The sequence below is a fragment of the Strigops habroptila genome, chromosome 1 (assembly GCF_004027225.2).
Source record: "Strigops habroptila isolate Jane chromosome 1, bStrHab1.2.pri, whole genome shotgun sequence".
NCBI lineage: Eukaryota > Metazoa > Chordata > Aves > Psittaciformes > Psittacidae > Strigops > Strigops habroptila.
Window position 1 is genome coordinate 48,439,426 of NC_044277.2, and position 21,528 is coordinate 48,460,953.

General features: G+C 37.2%; 1 protein-coding gene across 8 annotated transcripts in view; it reads right to left on the reverse strand.

The window, feature by feature from the left end:
- The window catches only part of MIB1 (mindbomb E3 ubiquitin protein ligase 1), a 73,507-nt gene that overhangs the window by 27,826 nt on the left and 24,153 nt on the right, over positions 1-21,528 (reverse strand). For all 8 annotated transcript variants that reach the window (XM_030478413.1, XM_030478468.1, XM_030478440.1 and 5 more), the window contains 7 exons: positions 19,624-19,828; positions 18,469-18,652; positions 18,003-18,147; positions 16,690-16,823; positions 15,525-15,632; positions 13,232-13,429; positions 10,614-10,765 (listed from right to left, as the gene is read on the reverse strand). In XM_030478413.1, coding sequence (XP_030334273.1) covers positions 10,614-10,765; positions 13,232-13,429; positions 15,525-15,632; positions 16,690-16,823; positions 18,003-18,147; positions 18,469-18,652; positions 19,624-19,828 — 1,126 coding nt within the window. The remainder of the gene's footprint in view (positions 1-10,613; positions 10,766-13,231; positions 13,430-15,524; positions 15,633-16,689; positions 16,824-18,002; positions 18,148-18,468; positions 18,653-19,623; positions 19,829-21,528) is intronic.

Here is a 21,528-nt window from a genome sequence, read left to right on the forward strand (position 1 = left end):
CCGTGGCAGTGCAGGGTATTTATTGTTCTCTATCTGCGTGAAGTCCTTGCCTTGCTACTAGCAGGGCTGCCTTCTTTTTTTTTTTACCTCCTCTCTCTCTTTCTCCTCTCCCCCCCTCAACGTTTCTAAGTATAGTGACAACCTCACCAGGGTTTACTAGTAGCAGCGCAAGCTCAGTGAAAACCTGGGAAATCTAACTGGAAACACGAGAGAGCGCTTTATTTGGCAGTGCTAAAAAAACCTGGGGACAAATGGCTAAGCGGCGGTGGAAGTGCAGGCTGCACAATCAATAGGCAGAGAGCTGGATAGAGGCTCCCTTCGCTGCCGGATCGACAATCGACAGCTGAGAGACTATTTTTTGCAATGGTTGACTAAATATGGTCAGGGAAGAGAGAGGCACAAGAGAGCCTGTTTGCCTGGGAGTGCATGTTTCAAATGCTTAGCTGCCTATAAAGCCGTAACAGTTTTGCTCGTGCCCTCTAAGTGGGAAATACGGTTAGTGTCTTCTGTAGTGTGCGTGCAGGAGCCCTGACCTCGCTAGCAGACTTGACCTCTGAAGATGGAAAGTAGCTTCAACACAGACCTGCCTACAGTTAAGCCTGGAAACATAACCTCAAGCAAGAAACGATGCAGTGCAATATCTAAGGAACTAGAAGAAACCAATATTTGCCGGGGGAGGGGGGAGACGATCGCTTTTTTTCGTGTGCCTTTTTTTTTTTTTTTTTGGAAGCAACTCCAACTTTTGGGGGCTTGGTTTTGGTGTTATTTTGTTGGGCTTTTATTTTTCTTTTTGCCTGTGATTATTTTCATCTGGCAGTGGGCTAAGTTCACCTTCCCTTGGCTTCCTAGCATCTATCCTTGGAGTCTTAACTCTCAGTCCAGCAGACATAAGGTATAATTTCTATACAACACCATCCATATTTTAGCATTCCAAGAAAGGCAGCAGGTGCCAATTAGGCACCCATCTTCATGCCTCTGTTTTTTTTTTTTCTTTTAAGTTTTATCTATTTAAGGTGGTGAGGTATTGTATGCACCGACATTCACCCCCCCTTGCTTCCCCCTCCCATGTAATGAAGAGCTGATTCAGCGAATAGAATGAGAGAGCACTCAGGATGAGATGGCTGCTGCTGATGTGTCTCTAGGTCATTACCTCTCTTCCAACTGCAAATGCTGCATGATACTAAGCTTACAGGTAACAGAACATCAGGAGACCTGCATTATTCTGCACGTTTAAAGGATGCCTATGACTTTCTGCATGTATCTCTTATTTACTAGAATGTCTTTTTTATTGTTATATTAATCCCTCTACTCTGGGAACAGCTTAATTTTGAGTGTGCTAAAGTATCAAGCATTTGTAGTGTAAAGAGGAGGTTGAAAGAAAACAACATTAGTCCAAATTTCATAGCAAAAAGCCCAACTTGCTTGGTAGGCAGAATTCTTTTAAAAGAAGATAAACTCAAAAATTGCACTGCCATGAAGTGGTTGTTCATTTCAGGGAAATATAGTCTTATCTTCCTATGCAAAACTAAAAAAAAATTACCAACTTTAAAAAGAAAATCTAATACACAGTGTGGTACTGCAATGCTGAGTTCTCAAGTAGGTCTAAGCAAAATTTTCAAGGTGCTTTATCTCAGATGTACATGAAAACAACCTACTTAAAAACTAGAATGTGACTGCTGTGATTCTAATGCTGCATTGCTGTTTCTCCTTGTAGTACTGTGCTAGCTACTGCTACACTCTGATTTGCTCTCTATCAGCTGCACTAGATTTTTGTCATGAGCTGCAGAAATCCTTACTTCCACTGCTCGCAGCTTTCCTTATGACAATTACACTTACTAATTGTTAAGCTTATTTCAAATTTACCTTCCACTGCTGTAAAGACAAAGTTTACTCTTTACTGTAACCCAAATCAACCTCTGAAACACAAATTAAGCAACCATAAGCTGTATCTGACAGCCCTTAGAAGTCAAACCCATACTGTACATCAAATATTTAACTACAATTCCAAACTAAGGCACACAGAATCTTATGAAACAGGGTTAAACTTGGGGTTTGTTTCTTCGAGGGTTTGTGGTGGGGTTTTGTGGGGTTTTTTTTTAGTTATCGTAACTATTTCAAGTGTGGACAAAATTTTGACTGAATCAGGTGAGTGCCAATTTTAAAAAATGAGAAAAGCTGCTTGCAGAAGTGTTGAATAGTTATTAGCTTTCTATGTGACCTTCAGCCTAAAAACGCAAATCCCGTCACAGCAGTTAGAGGTTGTTTTCTTAATTCAATGTCATCATCTTTATGATAAGCAGGATCACTGGTGGCATGTGCTGTTACTTCATATTTATTTTAAATCACTCTGAGCTACAGCAGAAATAAGTATAAACCTGAGAAGAGTTTGCAGAATACTGGATGGGATGCAAAAAGCATGGAAATGGGATTGGGGAGGGTAGGAAAATAAAGTTTATAACTGACGTATTAGATGAGTCTATACTTCCCTTCAGGACACTAGAAGCAAACTGTACACCAGCATGGAAATCTGCTAGAAGACCTGGGAGGAAGCTCAAGTTTTCACAGTGGAATACAACTATAATTCCAAGAAAACATGCTGCAGAGCTACCAGTGATTCAACTCTCCACTCAGACTTGGTCACTCAGAATGAACAGCAAGAGGCTGCAAAAATCTGGAAAAGCCCTTCTCATGCCCATGCCATCCCTGAACAATGAACTAAAACCGGCCTTAAGCCACTGTGCAGGTAAATTGCATTGCAAAGTTCAGTTAGAATAATAAGCCTATTTTCTAACAAAAGTTACTCATAATATTGTTCTACCAAAGAATTGTCAGCCTGTGTTTTACCTAATGACAGCCAACAGAAAGCAGCAAAATACTTCTCAGGTTCATGTGACAGGTAGTCGAGCAACTCTGTGTGTACCTGCTCAGAGTACATACTTCTTTATGTACCCATATGAACATACAATGCTATGGAATGTAAAGAAGTATGTATTTTTGGCAGGCACGGAACGACCAGTAAGAGGAAACTAAACAGCTGTTGGAAGAAACAGGTTTCCCTCTTGTTTGAATGACATTCATGTGACGAATTAGCTTGCTAAGGGTCAGCTGGTATTGCCAAAATAACTCATACTTGTTAGTAACAAATCACAAAACATCAAATTAAGTGACTATAAAAGTGGGTAAGAAGAATTGTTAACAGCTGATAAGCAGAACATCAGTTGTAAACAAAGAATTCAAAACAAGGCTGGAAATGAACCCTTGACATGCACTGATCAAGACTGCAGCATAGGTGCAAAATTTATTATTACTAGTACTCCTCATCTAATAGATCCTAAACTAATCTTAAAAGCCTGATTATCAAAATGTATCTCATTAAAAACAAGCCATTGTTCTATTTACCACAGCCAGTTTTGTGTACTTAAGATGGTAGTATTTAAATTTACATATACTATAGAATATTTAATCTACAGGTTGCAACTAAGGCAAGTAGAAACAGCTAAGAAATTAAGGCTGTGATTTAGAGAAAAGGATAGTGAAAATAATTGAGTAGGGTAACTTCTGCAATTTAATATGAGACTTAAGTTAGAATTTTCTCCAAATCAGCACTTATTATGCTCACTGAGCTCTTCGCTACAAAGTGCAGTGTCAGGTTTATGCACAGAAAGTGACAATACAGAGATTTCTAGGCCACAGTTGCTAGTCAGCAGATTAAATCTATTGACAGATTCCTAAATGAAAACACAAATGACAACTACAACCTAAAAGGTAAGTTATGTTAAAAACTATTTTCAAATAAGCTGAATTTATTTTAAATCCAAATTTAAGAAACTTGGCCATGAAAATATGACTTTGTAGCATCCAGAAAATTATAAGAACTAAATGAGAAATAGTCCTGCAACAGTTTCAAGTTCTAAAAGTGGTATTAAAATACACCAGCATGTATCATCCCTAAATAAAGGACACTCAATATCAAATCCAGGAACAAGGAAAAATATGACGAAAGACCCCTGGCTCATCAATCCAGCTACTCCTATTCATGACAGCAGCCTTCTAAAAGCAGTTATTAAATAGGATATGACCAGGATAAGTAGGCACATTTGGCCCAGATTAAAACATTCTAACTGTACCTCTGTGCTTACTAAAATATCGGAGAGGAAAAAAAAACACACAACAAGAAAAATAAAAAGAAGGCAATGCATGACTTTTAGATGGAGAATCTTATTTTAAAATACTCTCAGATAGCCAATACTATACATAGCCTGCTACTTTTGTTACCTGAAAGTACAGAATAACATATATAAGAGAATAAATATTATCTTATCAGAACCATTTTAAGTAAAATCGTATTTGTTTTAAAGCTATTTCTCCTATGAGCAGATATTTTGGCACGAGGAGTACAGTGCCTTAACATCTAAATTAAAACCTGGTTGACAGTGGGAAACAAATCAAATTGTAGGTAGTAGCCTTTCTAAATGGAGCAACACTACTGAACTCGATCATGCTCACAGAAGCAATTTGGTATTAGCAACAGCTTTACAGAGGGGTTAATTGCTACGTGCTTATTCCTTTTCCTGAAAGGCTGCTGTCCTCATGACTAACTCATTTGGCTTCCACTATATAAGAAGATTAACTTTTTAACAGTTTAAATTTATTTTGAAAGGGTTTGGTAACAATTCATCATGTTGTGTTCGTTCTTGTCTTCTTCATATAACATTGCAATGCTATTCTGAAACAAAATGACAGTTCAGTGTGATACAAAAGTTAAAATTATATGTTGACATTGCTTCCTGCTAGTTCATGTTAGCATATCTCTAAGAATACATACCCAGTCACTCTAAAATGTCACATCCATCACTTAGATCAGCTGTTCAATTTTAACCGAGCACACGTTGAACTTTGGGCATCTGCTGACACAGTTGTAACTCAAACATTTCAACTGTGTGACTGACAGGGATAACAGATGCTGACATTATCAAATGCTACACGGCTTTTTTTTCCATGGCCGTTTTTTGTCCCGATATGGCCAGTACATGAAACTGTATTGCCATCCAAAAGCGCACTCGAGCAGCTGTATCTGTAAAACAGTTCCTGTATAACTGGTAAAAATAGAAACCAATTTTATAGCCATCTTAATGCTTAAGTCCAAGTGACACACCTGCTATGTTTCTATTAGGATACATGGTGTTGGGAATATATTTACATAAATCTTCTCACCAGCACCAGACGATGCAACAAACAGATGTAGACTATACTTGACATACTAGTGAATGGCTTGAACTAAGGTTGCCCCCTACTTCCCACTGCAGTTAAAGCTCAAAAAGAATTCAGCATACAACAAAAAAAGCTATGTGAGCATGCACAAATGTATTAAGGACCTTAATTTAGAAGAAAGCAGATGCAACCCCGGATAACTCTTTAAAAGACTTATTTTTCTGGCATTAAGCATATTTACATATAACATCAGGGTTAAAAAAAAAAAAAAAATAAAAAAATCTATCCTGCTATTTTATATAACCATTCCTAAAGTATTAATACTAACCAGAGATACAGTCATAGAATTAAAAGCACATAACATCTATACTTGTGCTAACCAACTACAACATGAAAGCAGCTGCAAAAGGGAACCTGCCAGAAAATGAATGGGGAAAGAGGACAGGGGGGAAACCAAAATCTTATTCCCCAGTAAAGTTTAACATAAAGAGGGAAGCAAGCTCTACGTGAGTAGAAATTCTAATACTACAGTTTCCGGTCATTACTCTAGAACTTAATTTTTGCAGACAGAAAAAAAGTTAAAACTATAACTATAATTTGATTTGAGACTCATCCGCAGATCCTCAAGGAAATAATCGAGGAAGGAACAAATATGGATACTGTACAGGCCTTTCTAGTATACAGCTTTCCATTCTGCTGCCTCCAAATTAGTGAAAGAATTTGTGCTGACTAGAAACAAGGCGTGTAACACAGAAGCCAGCCACACGTTCATTGTGAATTGTTCATGTACTTAAAAATACGTTACTGCATTACAACCTTCCTGCACTCCAATGCTTTGCTAAAGCTGGTAAAATGGAACCAAATCACCTCTTCAATGGATTTGGTCCCCTTCAACCAGCTGTAGCTATGCATTGATCACTACAGGAGTTCTCGTACTTTAAAACCAGACACTAAGTCTGCTCAGAGTGATTATGCAGTCCTCTCTGCAGCTGAGTTCAGTTATTCTAGGCAGCTTGAAGATGGGAGGTAACAAGGAGTGCAGCACATTCTGTATTCCAAAATTTCAAGGTTGTGTTTGTAAATAAATAGCTACTGGTGGTTTAATATTCTGTCCGTATTCAGTGAAAATTGACTCTTACAACATCTATAAAGAAGATAGGTCAACAGTGAAATAAACAGATTTTCCAATGATTTATTGTCTCTTGCATTTTTCCTCATGTCTGTTGCCCTTTGTAGCAGACCTAACAAAAACCACTGATCAAAAGGAAATACCATGAACAGTACTGGTAATGTAGGGCAGGCCTACCCCTCCCTGCCCTCTCCCCTCCTCCTCCTCCCTCTTTTAATTGCACAAGGGAGGAAACCCCACAGGAGAGGAACTGTATTTACCATCTTGTACATGGTGGGCATATTATTTACCATTTAAAGATAATAAATTTGTCACCTCAACAGCTACAGGCTAATCTGACATCTAATTATAGGTCTGCTCATGGAGATTGTATTCTTTCTCTAAACCAACCTGAACAAAAGTATTCTTTTAAAGCATTTTCTGACATAATACTTTAATAAGAGGTTTTAGGAACATGCTTTTTTTGCACTTAGCTTGAACTAAGCTTCAACCTACACTTACTGTCAGAACTGCAAATATGAAAGCAAAAAATCACTTTTTTGTACTGGTTTACAAAATTGTACAACTCTTCAATTACCTCAGAACTTGTCTCTTTGCGGACCTCCGTGACAACACAGCACATAAACCCCTGAGACACTCATTAACACCAAGTAGAGGTGAGAAACCCCACCTCTCAAATAAATCCTTAGTTAAAAATTCCACTGTCAACCACTTCAAACCATCTACGAATCGAAAAACAAGGAGACATCTACTAAATAAGACAACCATCAGGAAAAATCACAATTCTATTTTAAACCACAATCTCCTACTTCCTAGTTTATGAACGTAAAGATGACGCATTTCTTGGTATTGGACGGCAATGTTATGAAAACTGCACCTTACCCCGAGATTTTAATTTTTTGATTTAAAGTACAGCAGAACTTATTGCTCTGAAGAATTAGTCGTACAAATGTGCAAAGTCAGGTCAGCTCTAAAAGCAGCCTCTATTTAAGATGCTAGCTGCAGTGTGAATAAAGCTCTCTTCACAAGATACAATGCAAATCTAAAACTAACTGGGGCAACGGATATAAAATACGCCTACACTTCACAGTCATGTCTTCAGCTCAAAACTCTGAAGTCACAGGTATGCGAAGAGATCAAACACAACCAAGAGTTGATGCCATGGCAAAAATAACCAATCTGTACAGTATTCTCAAATTTTACTCTCCTTTTTTCTGTCTGAAAAATCTCATTAATACTGAAGAGGCAAAGTCTGCCAAGCTTTGAGGTTCACAGTATTTTGAAAGAAGTCCAAAATAAATGCACTGTTAGTATGACTGACTCAAAAAATCATGAACAAAAAGCCATGTATTAAATAAACTTTTAACTTCCCTACACTAATTTAAAATTTATTTTTAGCTCTATCTTCCATGCACAAGTTTAAACCTACCTATAGCATAAACTGAGTAATATCCATTCTACATTTCAATATCATACCTTAACATGAAAAACAGAAGTTCTGTTTCTGTGCCAAGCGACAAGGCATGAAGAAAAAGCAAATTATTAAAAGGAGAAATATTCCACTAACGATAAGATGCTCTCCAAAACACACTATACCTTGACTTCTGGAAAACACTGCCAAACTGTCATGGAAGATTAAGTGCACAGAAAAATCTAAGCTATTTGACATAAACTGCTATCTTTCTTACAATATTTATCTAGTATTCACATGTTTAAAATAGAATATATTTATTTTCATAAGAAAAATTAAAAATTTTCCAATGTTTTTCTCAGCACAGTTTTTTTTCCTCAGAGGGTTTTTTTCTTGAAGATCTATCTCCCTACTGATAGTAAAGGTCAGAACTCAACCACCACTATAGAAATCTAGTACACTTTGTGGTATTCATGCACTTAACACACGCATTTATTATCATTAACAAGGAAGATGGATGTGGACTTTATCAATACTTACATGTATCATAAGTATTTTGTAAGTAGAGTTACACACATATGTATATACGCTTATGCTAAACATATGTTTAATAGTAAAAAAAAAAAATACATGTTTCAACTTTTATAAAATAACATCTATAAAATAATAGATGTATACATTTGACCTTAAGGGGAATTTAGTGCACTGTATTCCATATAAGGCACCACAGCCTGAAGCCACAAAAACTCCAGTTTAGGCAGAAGAGGAAGTCTTAGATTAGGATTAAGTAGTGTTTCAAGCAGAACATATTATGTACTGCTCGTGACCCATACCAGCTACAAGCTAAAGTTCAGGAGGTTATTTTTAACAGTGTTTTAAATAGCTTGTGCTTAGTGCATTTCACAGATTAGTAATATCCATTGTTCTATACATGATTAGAAATACAAAGTGGCAAATACCATACCTTTAGTTTCATTCAGAAATAGGCCAGTGGTAGAACTACAGAATTAACAATGAAAGAAATTGTAATAATGATTGGGGGGGGGGGGGAGGGAGAAAAGTTTTTCAAAATATATTTCTTTTGGTTTCATTTTCATTAATTTCCTCCCAGGCAGGCGTGAAAAATATCTAATGTTGTGAACAAATGAAACTACTACCACATCTGTGATGGAGACAACATTCTCTCTTTTTACATGCTTCAGAAGTGCTCTGATACAACTGCATGCAAAAAAGCATGTATCTAAGCTTTAAATACCCAACTGTTTCAGAGACAAGTGAAACCCCATATATGGGGGGAACCTACACAGGATTCAATCACCAATACTGGAAATATTTCCCTATTTTTTCAATAAAACTTTTGTAAAGGAGAGAGGATTCTGGGAAAAACTGAACTATGCTTCACATTATACCAACTGCCAAACTGATCCAGTCTGAACTACAATTTGGATCCCTCCATCAAAGAAAAAGCCTGCTGCTCCTAAAACATTGGCCCACAGAAACGTCTTCAGCATCCCTATAGCGAGCTTTCTTTTTACATATACTTTCTCTGCATCTCATATTGAAATCATGATCACACAAACCAACTATCATAAGAGCCTTACAAAAGCATCTTAGAACAAAAAGCTAACAAAAAAAATACCCTCCCTAAGTATCTGGAGGCAGGAAAACGGTACTCATGGGTAATGCCAATATGTAAATATGGAGAGTTCACATGAAGTTACCAAGTCACACTTGAAAGAATTGTCTCCTGAATGCCAAAAATAAGTTCCCTTCACTAGGTCCTTGACATGTCCTCTTACAGACCTTTTATGAGCACTGTAGAAAACGGTAAACACATTTATTGCTCCTATCAACACTTCCAACTACTACTTTTACTTTGTGAAGTGTGATTCCATTCCATATCCATATATAAACACGTTTACTGTTTAACTATCAGTCTTGATAGCTATGTTCTAACAGACTAACCCAGATTTTATTCCCATGTATTAGTATACAGCCTTATTTGCCCAACCTCACTCAACTGAAAAGTAGAATTTAGTAGTAAAGTTATGCAAGTAAACACACACATTTCTGATTTTGTGCAAACTATACTGAATTCTCCACCACCATATGATAAACCATTATTGAACTCTTGCTAGAATGACAGCTCTGAAGATTACCATTTATCCACACTATAATAAGCAACCAGCAATGCATAAAGTTTTCCATTAAGTTCTATCCATGCCACATAGTTTTTGAAAGCTATCTTAACTGAAGATTCAATGTAGGTATACTAGTGTGCAGCTAGCATAAAACAAATTATGCCTTTAAACTAGCTTTTTCATGTGAGCTGCTGGATAAAAGCTGAAATAAGAAATGCCTTCTATACACACCTCTAAGAAAACAAAATTAAATGCTTCTTATAGTGACAAATATAACTAAACATAATAATCCTAAGATCACTTTATAACTACATGGTATCTTTAGTTATTATTCACAAGTAAGTATTCCTTAAAAACTCAACCCCCTTTTCCAATATTCAGGAGAAGGGAAACATTTGTTACAAATCCTATCTTAAGATACCATCTTCAGATCTTACTTAATAACCTACTTATCAGAATGTTAGCATTTACAGCTACAAGAAATTCCCAGGTATTTGAAGTTACCTGAATGCAGCATTAAACTGAACTAGTAGCTTAATTCTAATAATGCCTTCCCAATTATTAGAAAAAATACATATCTAAACAGCTTCAAAATTAAACAAATATAATTACATGCAGGTTTAAGGATCTTTTGAAAGAATACCCCAGTTCTACCCTCCCATCCCTCCCTTGTGTTTTCCTTTTACGAATGATAAAAGGATCTTTAAAAACATATCTTTACCTAGGGTTTCCTCTTAGTGCAGCGTGGTGAAGAGCATTAAACCCATTGTTGTTGGTGATAGTAACATCTGCTCCAGCTTCTAACAATACAGCAAGGATGTCATCACGCTTCTTACTTATAGCATCATGAAGCGGAGTGTCACCTTCAGAATCCTAAAATCAGAAAGAGTTTACATCAGCTTTTGTATGCATCTAAATTAAAGAAAAAAGATGCTTAAATATCACTAGGAAAACTGACCACACCAACACAAAACAGCTCCTCAGACCTAAAAGTGTAGCTATACTGCAGAGTTCAGAGCAAGCTTGCTCTGGTTTTGCAAGTGCTTCGGTGGGTAATCCTACTCAAGGCTGCAGCATTCTATGATTATGCTACTACCAGAACTCAAACTCAGAGCTCAGGTATGCCTTGCATCTCATAGTCCTGAAGACACTGAAGTGCAAACATCAACTTCTCTGTGCCTCACATCCAGATGGAGTTGATGCCCAAGGCACTATTTATGAGTTACAGGACAGCAACAAAAGCTAACACAACAGAGAGGAAACTAATCAGGCAGAAGGCGGCAGGGAGTTTTGAGTAATGAACGCCAGCAATTAACTGTGTAAAAGACAATACCAAAAAGACAGTGTGAAATAAAAGCATAAGCAAATCAAAATAAAAATGCAGTCCATCTTAGGCACATCTGTTGTTTTATCTGAAGCAAATAATTTTCCATGAAGCAAAGGCCAATGTCATAAGCAATCTTAAGCTTCTAAACTTGTTATGGCTAATACCAGATTACATTACACAAGGTACACGAAAATATTTCAGTGCATAATTGAATAGACAAAGAATTTATATTTTTAGCTTGATATTTTATTTGTCAAATATTCCAAATAAAGGAAAAATACTTCTTATTCCTAAAACGAATTACATTACCTATTCAAGGACCCAAATGGTTGGACTGAAAAGGAGTGCCCTAGACTAACAGTGAAAAAACACATCCATTTAAGCTTATTTGCTGCTATATAGGCAAACTTTCTAGATTTATGCTTCCAGTAAAATTCTAACACCATATAAGTCAGGAAGTCTTTTGTCACTGACACTGACTCAACTACAAACTGAACAACACAGAAACTGAACATTTTAGCAATACGCTAATATGAAAACAGTTTTTACAGGGAGAATGAAAAACTGCCAAAAAATGGAAGCACTTGAACCAGTGTGAACGAGTTTGCCAAAACTAAATTACATAACTTTTATTTGGTTTAATTGATCCTATTTCCTGAATTTACTGTTTACAGGCTAACATATGTTGCTGTTTACACAGTGAATTGGCTTGAGTAGTAGACTGCTGGCCAGTTAAATTCCAGTCATGCCTCAGTCTGACTCCCCTGTACTCTCATCCACCAAATCAATTACCTACTCACATTTGCACATCAAAGTTCCTCAGTACACATGCTGGATCTGGAAGTTCATTATTCTCAATGACAACTGTATTTTCCAGATGGAGTTTCATAGTATCATTCTACTGAATTTTTCAATTCAAAATTACTTCTGTAATTTAAAGTCAGGCACATCCACTTTGGCTACTCATACATCATCACATGATATACAGTCACTCTTTATTGGGCTCAACACATCAGACTTGTTATATCTACTGTTCAACAAATACTAAATAGGGTCTGGATGGACACTAGCTGGCTAATAGCTCAACCTCAGCAAGACCAAGAGAGTACCTAAAAAGCCTGGTGGAAGCAAATAAAAAACAAAAAAAAACAAAAAAACAAAAAAACCCCAATCGCTATATTCACTAATGTCAAGTAAGTTTGTTCATGTTTTTTATGGGGATGTACAGCTTCAAAAAAAATCACTGATTATTGACATGGCAAAACAAGGAGATAAATACGTTATTACTGTGTATCTTGATTTGCCCTAGATGATACAGATTTTTCCTTCTGTTGCAAACTTAATCATTCTGTTTTATTTTAGTAATGCACTGCATGTGGCTGCATTCAGCTCATACAGAATCTGGATGCCTGCTCATGTGATGGCAGGCTTCCTTCTCAATAGGACACTGCACTCCTGTTACAGCTTCTGCCACATTCATTATAGATTAAATTCCCTGTGAATTATTGTGCTTGAGGCCCTATGCATAAGGCCTTTTTAGATAAAAGGCCGAGCATGTAAAAGAGAATCTAACTAAATAGTTAATACTAACGATAGGTCAATTCGTGGGGGAAAAGAAAAAGAAAAGAAAGATTTCTTTTAACAAAACACTATCGGCAGCCAAAAAAAATTTAAAGCTGTAGCTTGCAGAAGGAGCAAACAGCTGTGGATTTGATAGAGGAATTAATCTGGAGAGAAAGTTAAGAGCGATAGATAACTACAGTCTGTGAAAATACCAATTACCATCAACTGGCTAGAATAAATCAGGTGCCCATCTAGCTGTCAAGAAAACAAATAGATTTAATAGCATTTTTATTACAGCTGATCACATGTTGGGGTGGAGGTTGGGACAGATTAACTTCACAAGGTCCATTCCTTTCAATCCCATTTTCCAGAATTCTCCTATCACCTACACACAGCAAATAGTAAAATTCAGTAGCTAAAAAGTGAATGTACATTAATATTTACTTTACCTGAAGACTAGGATGGCAGCCAAAGTCCAGTAAAGTCTTCACAACTTGCAGATGACCTTTGTTGACTGCAATATGAAGCGGGGTCTGCCTGCGTTTGTTGCGAGCATTCAAATCTGCACTGCCTCGGTGCAAAACCTCTATCACAGCACCCTCATCACCAAAGGCTGCATGATGGACAGCCCTGTCTCCATCTTTGTCCTAAAGTAGAAACATTAATTTGATTCAGTATATTCCACATCCCCTTTGCATTTAAACAAGACGACTAATTAAGTATCTGTCTTAAGACTTACATTTAGATACAAATCTAAATATTAAAAGCACTATACTTCTATACGTGCCAATAAAATAATATTGGCAGTACTGCCAACATAACTGATACCCGTTAACGTCTGCAGATTAGAAGTCTTGGTGTTTTTGCTATGTAATATTTAATCAGGCTTTTTGAGCTCTGTCAGTAATACTGTTTCCTGACTAGAGAGAGGCCACTTGTACGCTACATCAAACTGTCAGAGACATAAGCACAGAGGAGACAAGAATATGAAGGCATCCCCAGGAAACGTCATCATGAATGTATATACTCTGCAGCAGTGACTGTAAGTGTAAATATATGCAACTTAGCTATAAAGCAGGCAAAGTAAGGATTTTTATCCAGTGCTTCCATACCACAGACCACAACAGTGAAGTAAACTGACTAAATTTTTGCTCTCTTGCTTAATGGAATGACTCTGCTGGGTCTAAATATCACTGATTTATAAACAGCTGACATTTTTTAAAAGCATGAAACACAATCATTAATCTAATATATATGCGATTAATAGGATAGTGATTAATGCAATTACATAATTAAGTAGGAATACCATCTTCACTTAGCAACTCAGTTACATGAAAAAGGCTTGAAAACTCAAATCCCTGAATTTTTTTTTAATACTAGTGTTATGATACTTCTGAAGCCTGAGCAAACATGAACAAACATGAAAAGTTGTTAACAATTCTACTGCTAGCAGATTACTAGGTGTATTATCTTGAAGCTGTTTAAGCAGTGCTTCTACTTCCCTCTCTAATGCTTCTAACCCTTCCTTATGCCAGAGAAGAAAGCACCAGTCCACCACTTGATTAACATGGCATCTTTGATCCCATAGTACAGTAAAAAGCAGCTCAGTCTCGTTTGTAACAGTATATACTGTGTACTGCAGAGAAAGCACTACTTCTAAAAGGAAGCTACATCAGATATCAGACCACAGCAAACACGCATTGCATCAAATCTAAGCCATCTTCACAATTCAGCAGAAAACCTTTATAAAGTAATGGTGTATCTGTGAATATAAAAATTATTTTATTTCCAAGAATTTGAAACTAAAGCGATTCATTAACACATTCTAACTTCTAACATATCAACATATTCTAACTTCTGTATATCAAACACAGTATAGCACTAGATGCCCAAGCATGTAAAGTTATTTTTCTATTATGCAAACAATGGCTGGGCAAACTATTAACTTCTAAGCATTCTGTTAGGCTTTAACTTATAGTCCTAATACAAGAAATTTGACAGATCCTTCTTATGCTTCACAAAACAAGCAAAGGCTGCATTATCAGCACATTCTGTGTAAGCAAAGGCAAAATCAATTAAAAATGCAAATATCACAGTATGCTGATAGATAATTTTCTTACAAATAGTTCTAAAATGCCTAAACAAAAGAAATCCTTTCATTTTCAGTGAACTTAAAAAAAAAAAAAAAAAAAAAAGCCCAACAAAAAAACAACAAACCAAAACACAACCTGAAAAAAATGGAAGCAGACTTGGCAATTCCTACCCAGAGATACAAAGATACCGTTGTTACCTTCTACTCAATCTTGCTTTAGTTAAGAATGGAAAACTTTCTCCTAACTGAATGCTGTATCTAAGAAGCATGGCAAGTAACTGAAGTTGGAGGTACAGCGTCTGACAACATCTTTTTCTCTGACAGTACAGATAGTGTGCTAGCCTATTGCATTCCACTGTTGGAATAAAGGAAAGAAGGGGCTTCATCCACTAGTCATACACTAGTTTACATAGCTCTTTTATATTAGCATTATATTTCACTTAATTAGAGGTGCTAAAGAATTAAATATTGACTCTTTGTAATACTGTTAACAGGAGGCTAATTTGAGAATCTAACCACAGCACGAAAAGTAGTTTTTCACTCGCTCTAACTTAAAAAAGCAGGCAACTCCAATAGAACTGTTCTTTCTTTATGCAGCAAAGTTTAAAACCTAAGAACACACAAAGCGTATTTTGACAAATTCAGGTTACCTCTGCTTCTACATCCACATTCTGTTTCAGAAGCAACTTCAAAATGTCGACATGGCCATTCTGACTAGCAGCTTGCATAGCTGTGTGTCCAGCACATTGTCCATTCACCTGGAAGCATATCAATACCTTGAGGTAAGTTGCAAGATACACACATCTATGAGACACTTTAGAAGTATACACACAAGTGTAGTAGAAAACTTAAAGCAACAGTATGCATATGAAAGTATCAAATGAACAATTTTTAGACAGCTGCCTTTCTAGCACATATACATAATCTCCTAAGTCTTCTCTATTTCTATATTTCTATAGCATTAGCTAGATTGAAGGAAAGAAGCAAGAAATTGATTGAAGAAGCAAGAAATTGATAAGGTCAAACATTAAGACCTTAACAATAGTTGGATTAGAAACTTTGTATTCGGGCTACTGTAAAGGCAAGATTATGAGAACAGGTCTCAGAATGATTCCAGTCCTCTGCTCTACAGTGTATTCACCTTCATTTTCTAATTTATGGCAACAGCAGGAGTCATCCTGAACAAAATACCAGATTTTGTATAATCTTGAGCTACAAATCAGTCCTCAGAACTGAAGGGAGTTTAGTCTCTTATCTGCAAGAATTACTACTGCTCTAGTGAGAAAACATCTGATTGTGATTTTCCCTGAACCTATAATTCTTAAGCATTTTCTTTTTGTCTTGTCAGTACTAGGTGATTAGACAAGTTGGTAAAAGGAATCTGACAGAACAGATTAGCTGATCTACCTTGTAAGTTAAAAACAAAATAAACCCCACCACGACAGCAAAAAAATAAAAATCCCCTAAATCTATCCCTCTTCCCTTCCATCCCCCTGGAAACAAAAGTCGAAGACCCTTCACTAATCGTGAGTGTTTGGCTGTCTGCCCCGACTCTGGCAGACAGATGCTGGAAGGTATTTTAATTCACGGCAGACAATGGAACACACGAATCTGTTGAAAAAGGGTGTAAAGCCCTATTTTCACACCAACATCCAACACATTTCACAAAACAACAAATGGGAGAAGAGACACTGGAATCAGCTGTAATACTTCTATACAGATACACTACTGGCTGGCATAGAGTATCTAGGACAGCTTCACTTCCTTTAGTTTTGTAGGTCCCCAGAACAGGTCCTCCCAAAACACAACACTCACATCTACATCTGGTCTCTTCAGCAGGTCTTCCACTTTAGCAACATCCCCATTAGCAGCAGCTTTAACCAATTCTTCATTGAGATCACCAGATTCTTGGGTTTCAAATAATTTCTTCAATAGCTGGGACAATCTCTCTGTAATTATTAAACAAAGAGTAATTAAGATTACAATTTTAATCACATAGTAACAGAAAAACAATGGCTAAATCTGTCATGTTTCTAAAGGTGTGTACAAACTAATGCAAAAATCAACATCAAATGGCAGCTGCCATTTACTCAGTTCTGAGTAAGCACTGCACTCCAATACCCTTTAGACAGTGGAGGCTACCACTTAAGACACTTCAAAGTTGACTGAACTTGTCTATCACAAGCTTGTCTACAAATAACTTTTCTACCGCAAAATAGAGTAGGGTGGGGAAAAGGTAGAAAACTTGAATTTACATATTGATGATATAAGAAGCTTTTTAGTCTTTTAGCTTAACTTAGCGTATATCCTGCCCTGTGATTCAAAGCACTAAGTCATATTACTCTTCTACCCAATTTTATGGCCACTATGAATTTGTCCCTATTGCGGAAAACTCCCTGTATCTACGCTTCCCTAAGAAAAAGTCTAGAAAACTATGTAGAAAGGTTTCTTGGCATTAAAGCAAATATGTGAAAAGGAAAAAACAACTAGCTATGACCAAGAAAAGGAAAAACATTCTAGTTTAACTGATCTGTGAAACAGCCAACAGTACATAAAACACACTGGATAGCTTTTCTGCCTTGTTATTAGATGAATGAGAACAGGTTAAAGACAACTGAAGTGTGAATACATAATCACAAACTAAAAAGTCCCACTGCAATTGGTCAAAGGATGTCTGACTAAATTTTAAGACAGAAATTTTAAAGAAATATTATTATCCTGCCTGCAACAGATTCCTCACTAATGCTTGATATCCCACACCGCCTATTAAACAGAGGGTCTGCTTGCTTCAGCCAACGACACTCTCTTCATGCCTTAGTCCCTACTCCAGTCTCATGTCCCTGCTTATTATTTCAATGTTAAAGATCTTAGAGAAGACCTCCAAAGACATACCTGCACTGTGGCTAAACAGAAACACAAATTCAGCTTGGTGTGTTTGCACCTCATCAAGAAAACAACCACCAACATCTCCATACCAACTGCAAGCTTTTTCTTGTGTTTTTCTCAAAGGCATAACATCAATTAGCCAAACCTCAAGTCTGAGTATTATTAACCTTGCATACAAACTACATACTAGTATTGATTAACTATTTTTTAAACACAAATACTTGACTATTCTTCAAACTTACCACCAGATGCATTACTTATAGCAGATCCTGCTGATGCCACCTTTGAGACAGCTGCTGGATTGTAAGTCCAAGATGTCCCACAGACCTCTACCTTTAAGTCGCTGTCTGAATAAATCTGCTGGACCCGACCAACTTTACCTAAAGTCTGCATGAAAGAAAACACCAAATGTAAATAATACTAAAAATAAAATACTTAGAAATCTGAATGTTTTATGAGTCACAAGTTTTATGAAGTCTGTTGTTTAACAGTACAGTCACTAATACCTTTAGCTAAGTTTCATCAGGTTAAGCAGATTACTACATCTGACCAAGCATGCAGTAATCACCATGTTTGACAAAATACACTTTCTCTAACTTAGAGGAAAATCACTTTGACTTTCATAACTTTCAGGTATTATTACAAACAATAACTAGAAATATTATACAAGTTTTATGATTTTATGAGTCAAAACATACAACTACTTACCGGAAGCATTGCTTCAGCCCACTCTCCATGACCTCTTTGAAGAAGCTTGATTCGCTCTAAATCATAACATACTTGAACAAGGTCACCCACTTGAAATTGAGAGGTACCTCCTTCTGCACCTTGAGCAGCATCTCCACTTCGGACAACGTTGGCTTTGGTGAGAACAGCTGGATTAAATGTCCACCTAGACAACAAATCATTTCAAATACATTTTAAACATGCAAAGTTAAATACATGTTTAAAAATTATCTGTTGGACAAGATTGTGCTTGTAGGCTTACAAACTTTCTGCAATTGGATATTATGGCATATTTGTCATTAACTATTTTTGTCCAGAAACTTGTCTGTTGCTCATTAGTTGAATATTTCCAGGGTAATCTTCAGAGATTTACATTTGTAAAAGCAATGAAGAAATATCCTGCCTCCTCTCCAGGAAGAGAAGGAAACAACTCTGGTTGAAAAGGTGAAGATCTAAGCTGCTCCACAAAGGATTTGACTGTCAGGGAACAACACAGAAGAACGTGGAATTTTGCCTCCTCCCCTCTAGGTCAAAAGCTGCAACATTCAGTTATAAAAAATACTCTTCAATTTAATGGATGTTCTAGATACACTTCAATTTTTAACCAAACTACTCTAATTTGTACTATAAATTTTACTCGTTTAGAGGAATTTAGTTGGTTTTATGCTGAGTTATATTCTAACGTATAATACGTGGTGATGTCTCCTTTATGTGCCATTTGGTCTGGGGTTGATTTTCATTCAGTTATCTGATCTAGTTGAGAAGCACCACATAACCTCCATGAAGGGCAAAGTCAGGGAGGAAGCCACAAGACAGAGCGGCTGCTCTCACTGGCTCTGTAGTTATGCCTTTCAGAAGAAAAGCCACTTGCATCCCTTTCAGCTCGCGTTAGCTGGGAAAAGAGCTTTAGTTTGCATTACTTTGCAAAATTTTCACCATGTGAGAGAGGCAACAAACTTCTTTTTCCTACTAAAGGTAAGTCTTCATTATACATTGTTGAACGAATATAAAAATTCTCAAGGAAGTCTTAAGAGACACAAAAGGAGAACAGAATGTTTCTGGCCTCAAGTGATCACTCACAAGTACTGAAGGCAAAGAAAGTTTGTGAGAATCAATGATGAAGGCTATGTAACAAACCTGTTGCCACTTGGATATTGTACTACAATGTCATGATCCTCATCAATGCCACAAACTGTTCCAGTTGTTGTTAAAGTTTCAAACATTCCATCAGTCCATCCTCCATGACCATGCTGCAAGGACTGTACAATTTCCAAGTCCAGGTCAATGTTGACAAGGTCACCTATTTGCAACCCACCAGGATTTCTGTTACCATTTTGCTCACCTGAAATGGAATAAGTAGAAAATGTTTAAAAGATCACACTAATTTTTCATGCAATTTAAAGAACAGAAGTTAATTTCTGAGACTCGATGTCTGCAACTGTAGTGGCCAATACGTAAAAGGAAGTGAACAGGTGAAAAAAAGAACTCTGAACCTCTGGCTGTGGAAGTATGTTTCTTGTCAAATTTTCAAGGCAAAAAGCAATGACACTGGCAAATGTTAAATACTTGTGACAGGCTTCACTATGGGCTCTAACTGGTATGGTAGCAGTTATCACATAGCATTAGACAGCTAGATATATAAAAGCTCTGATAATTTTGAGAGTGTCATATACAAAGTGCCATCTATCAGCCACTCAGAGGCTGAAAGATAAGCAGAAGGCCCACAGAAAGTGGTTTTGAATTGGGCCAGTCCTTGAATGGGGAGAAAGCACTGGCAAAAGAACACCTCCAAAATTACTGACAATGAAAATCTTTAACCTTGCAAGTGGGGAGATGACTAAAAACAACACCCCCCACTCCTCACCCCCATCCCCAACAAATTACAATTAAAACATTCTCCTCGGACAATGCCTGATTTCAAAAGATGTGCCATAGCAAAAATTCATTAACTGGAGGGAAACTGCATACACTCACATGTATCAAGCTGTGTTAACTGATGAGAGAACACACCTGTGGACCTCCTCACTGCCAGAACCAGAGGGTGGTACCCAGCACCATCCACAGGACAGTGAAGAGCATGACAACTCCAGAAGTCACATAGCTCCAGTTCAATGGGCAACATCAGTGGCAAAGGACAGGGTGAGAAGAGTTCTTTTAGTAATATTGCTGTCTCTAAGGGGGAGGGAGGTGGGGTGTTTCATAGAATGTTTTGGGTTGGAAGGGACTTTAAAGATCATCCAGTTCCAACCCCCCTGCCATGGGCAGGGACACCTTCCACTAGACCAGGTTGCTCAAAGCCCCGTCCAGCCTGACCTTGAACACTGCCAGGGATGGGGCAGCCACAGCTTCTCTGGGCAACCTGTGCCAGTGTCTCACCACCCTCACAGTAAAGAGTTCAGTTTTCCTCTTCCAAGCAAGAGGTAATAATGAAGAAAGAGCCCTTGCAATTTAATAATGAGGAAGTACAAACAGCCTGACACAGAGACAAAAAAACATTATTTGGAGGGAGACTGATTCCAGAGCCTGAAAGTCACACCAGATGTTGGCAGCACTAGTTGCAGTGCTAAAAATCTCCAGCTTAAAGGACAGCAAAAAAGAGAATCTGATACTCCTGAAGAAGAAACTGCTGAGAAAGAAAACATGGCCATGAATAAATAAATCCTCATGTTCAATAGACTTTGACTTCTATGACCACCCAGTGACCTCCTCCTGTTCTGATCTTAGCTTAAAGGACCTACAGATGGAATGGTACTTTCAGTCTGCATCCCTGACCTTCACAGTGACCCACACACAACATGGAAAACAGCCACTTCGGCAGAGGACAAAGTCAAAGATTAATTCTTCAGAAAAGCTACTGATACGAAATTCTCTAGATATAAAATTTAGACAGCAAACACCCCAGACACATCTCTGATGAGACGGGAAAGTCTAAGAAAGGAAGAGATATAAAACAGCTAAGAATTATAGAAGCCCCCACTACATCCTACTCCATATTAGTTAGGCCCCTGCTGGAGTATTATTTGCACTCTACTTCAAACATCA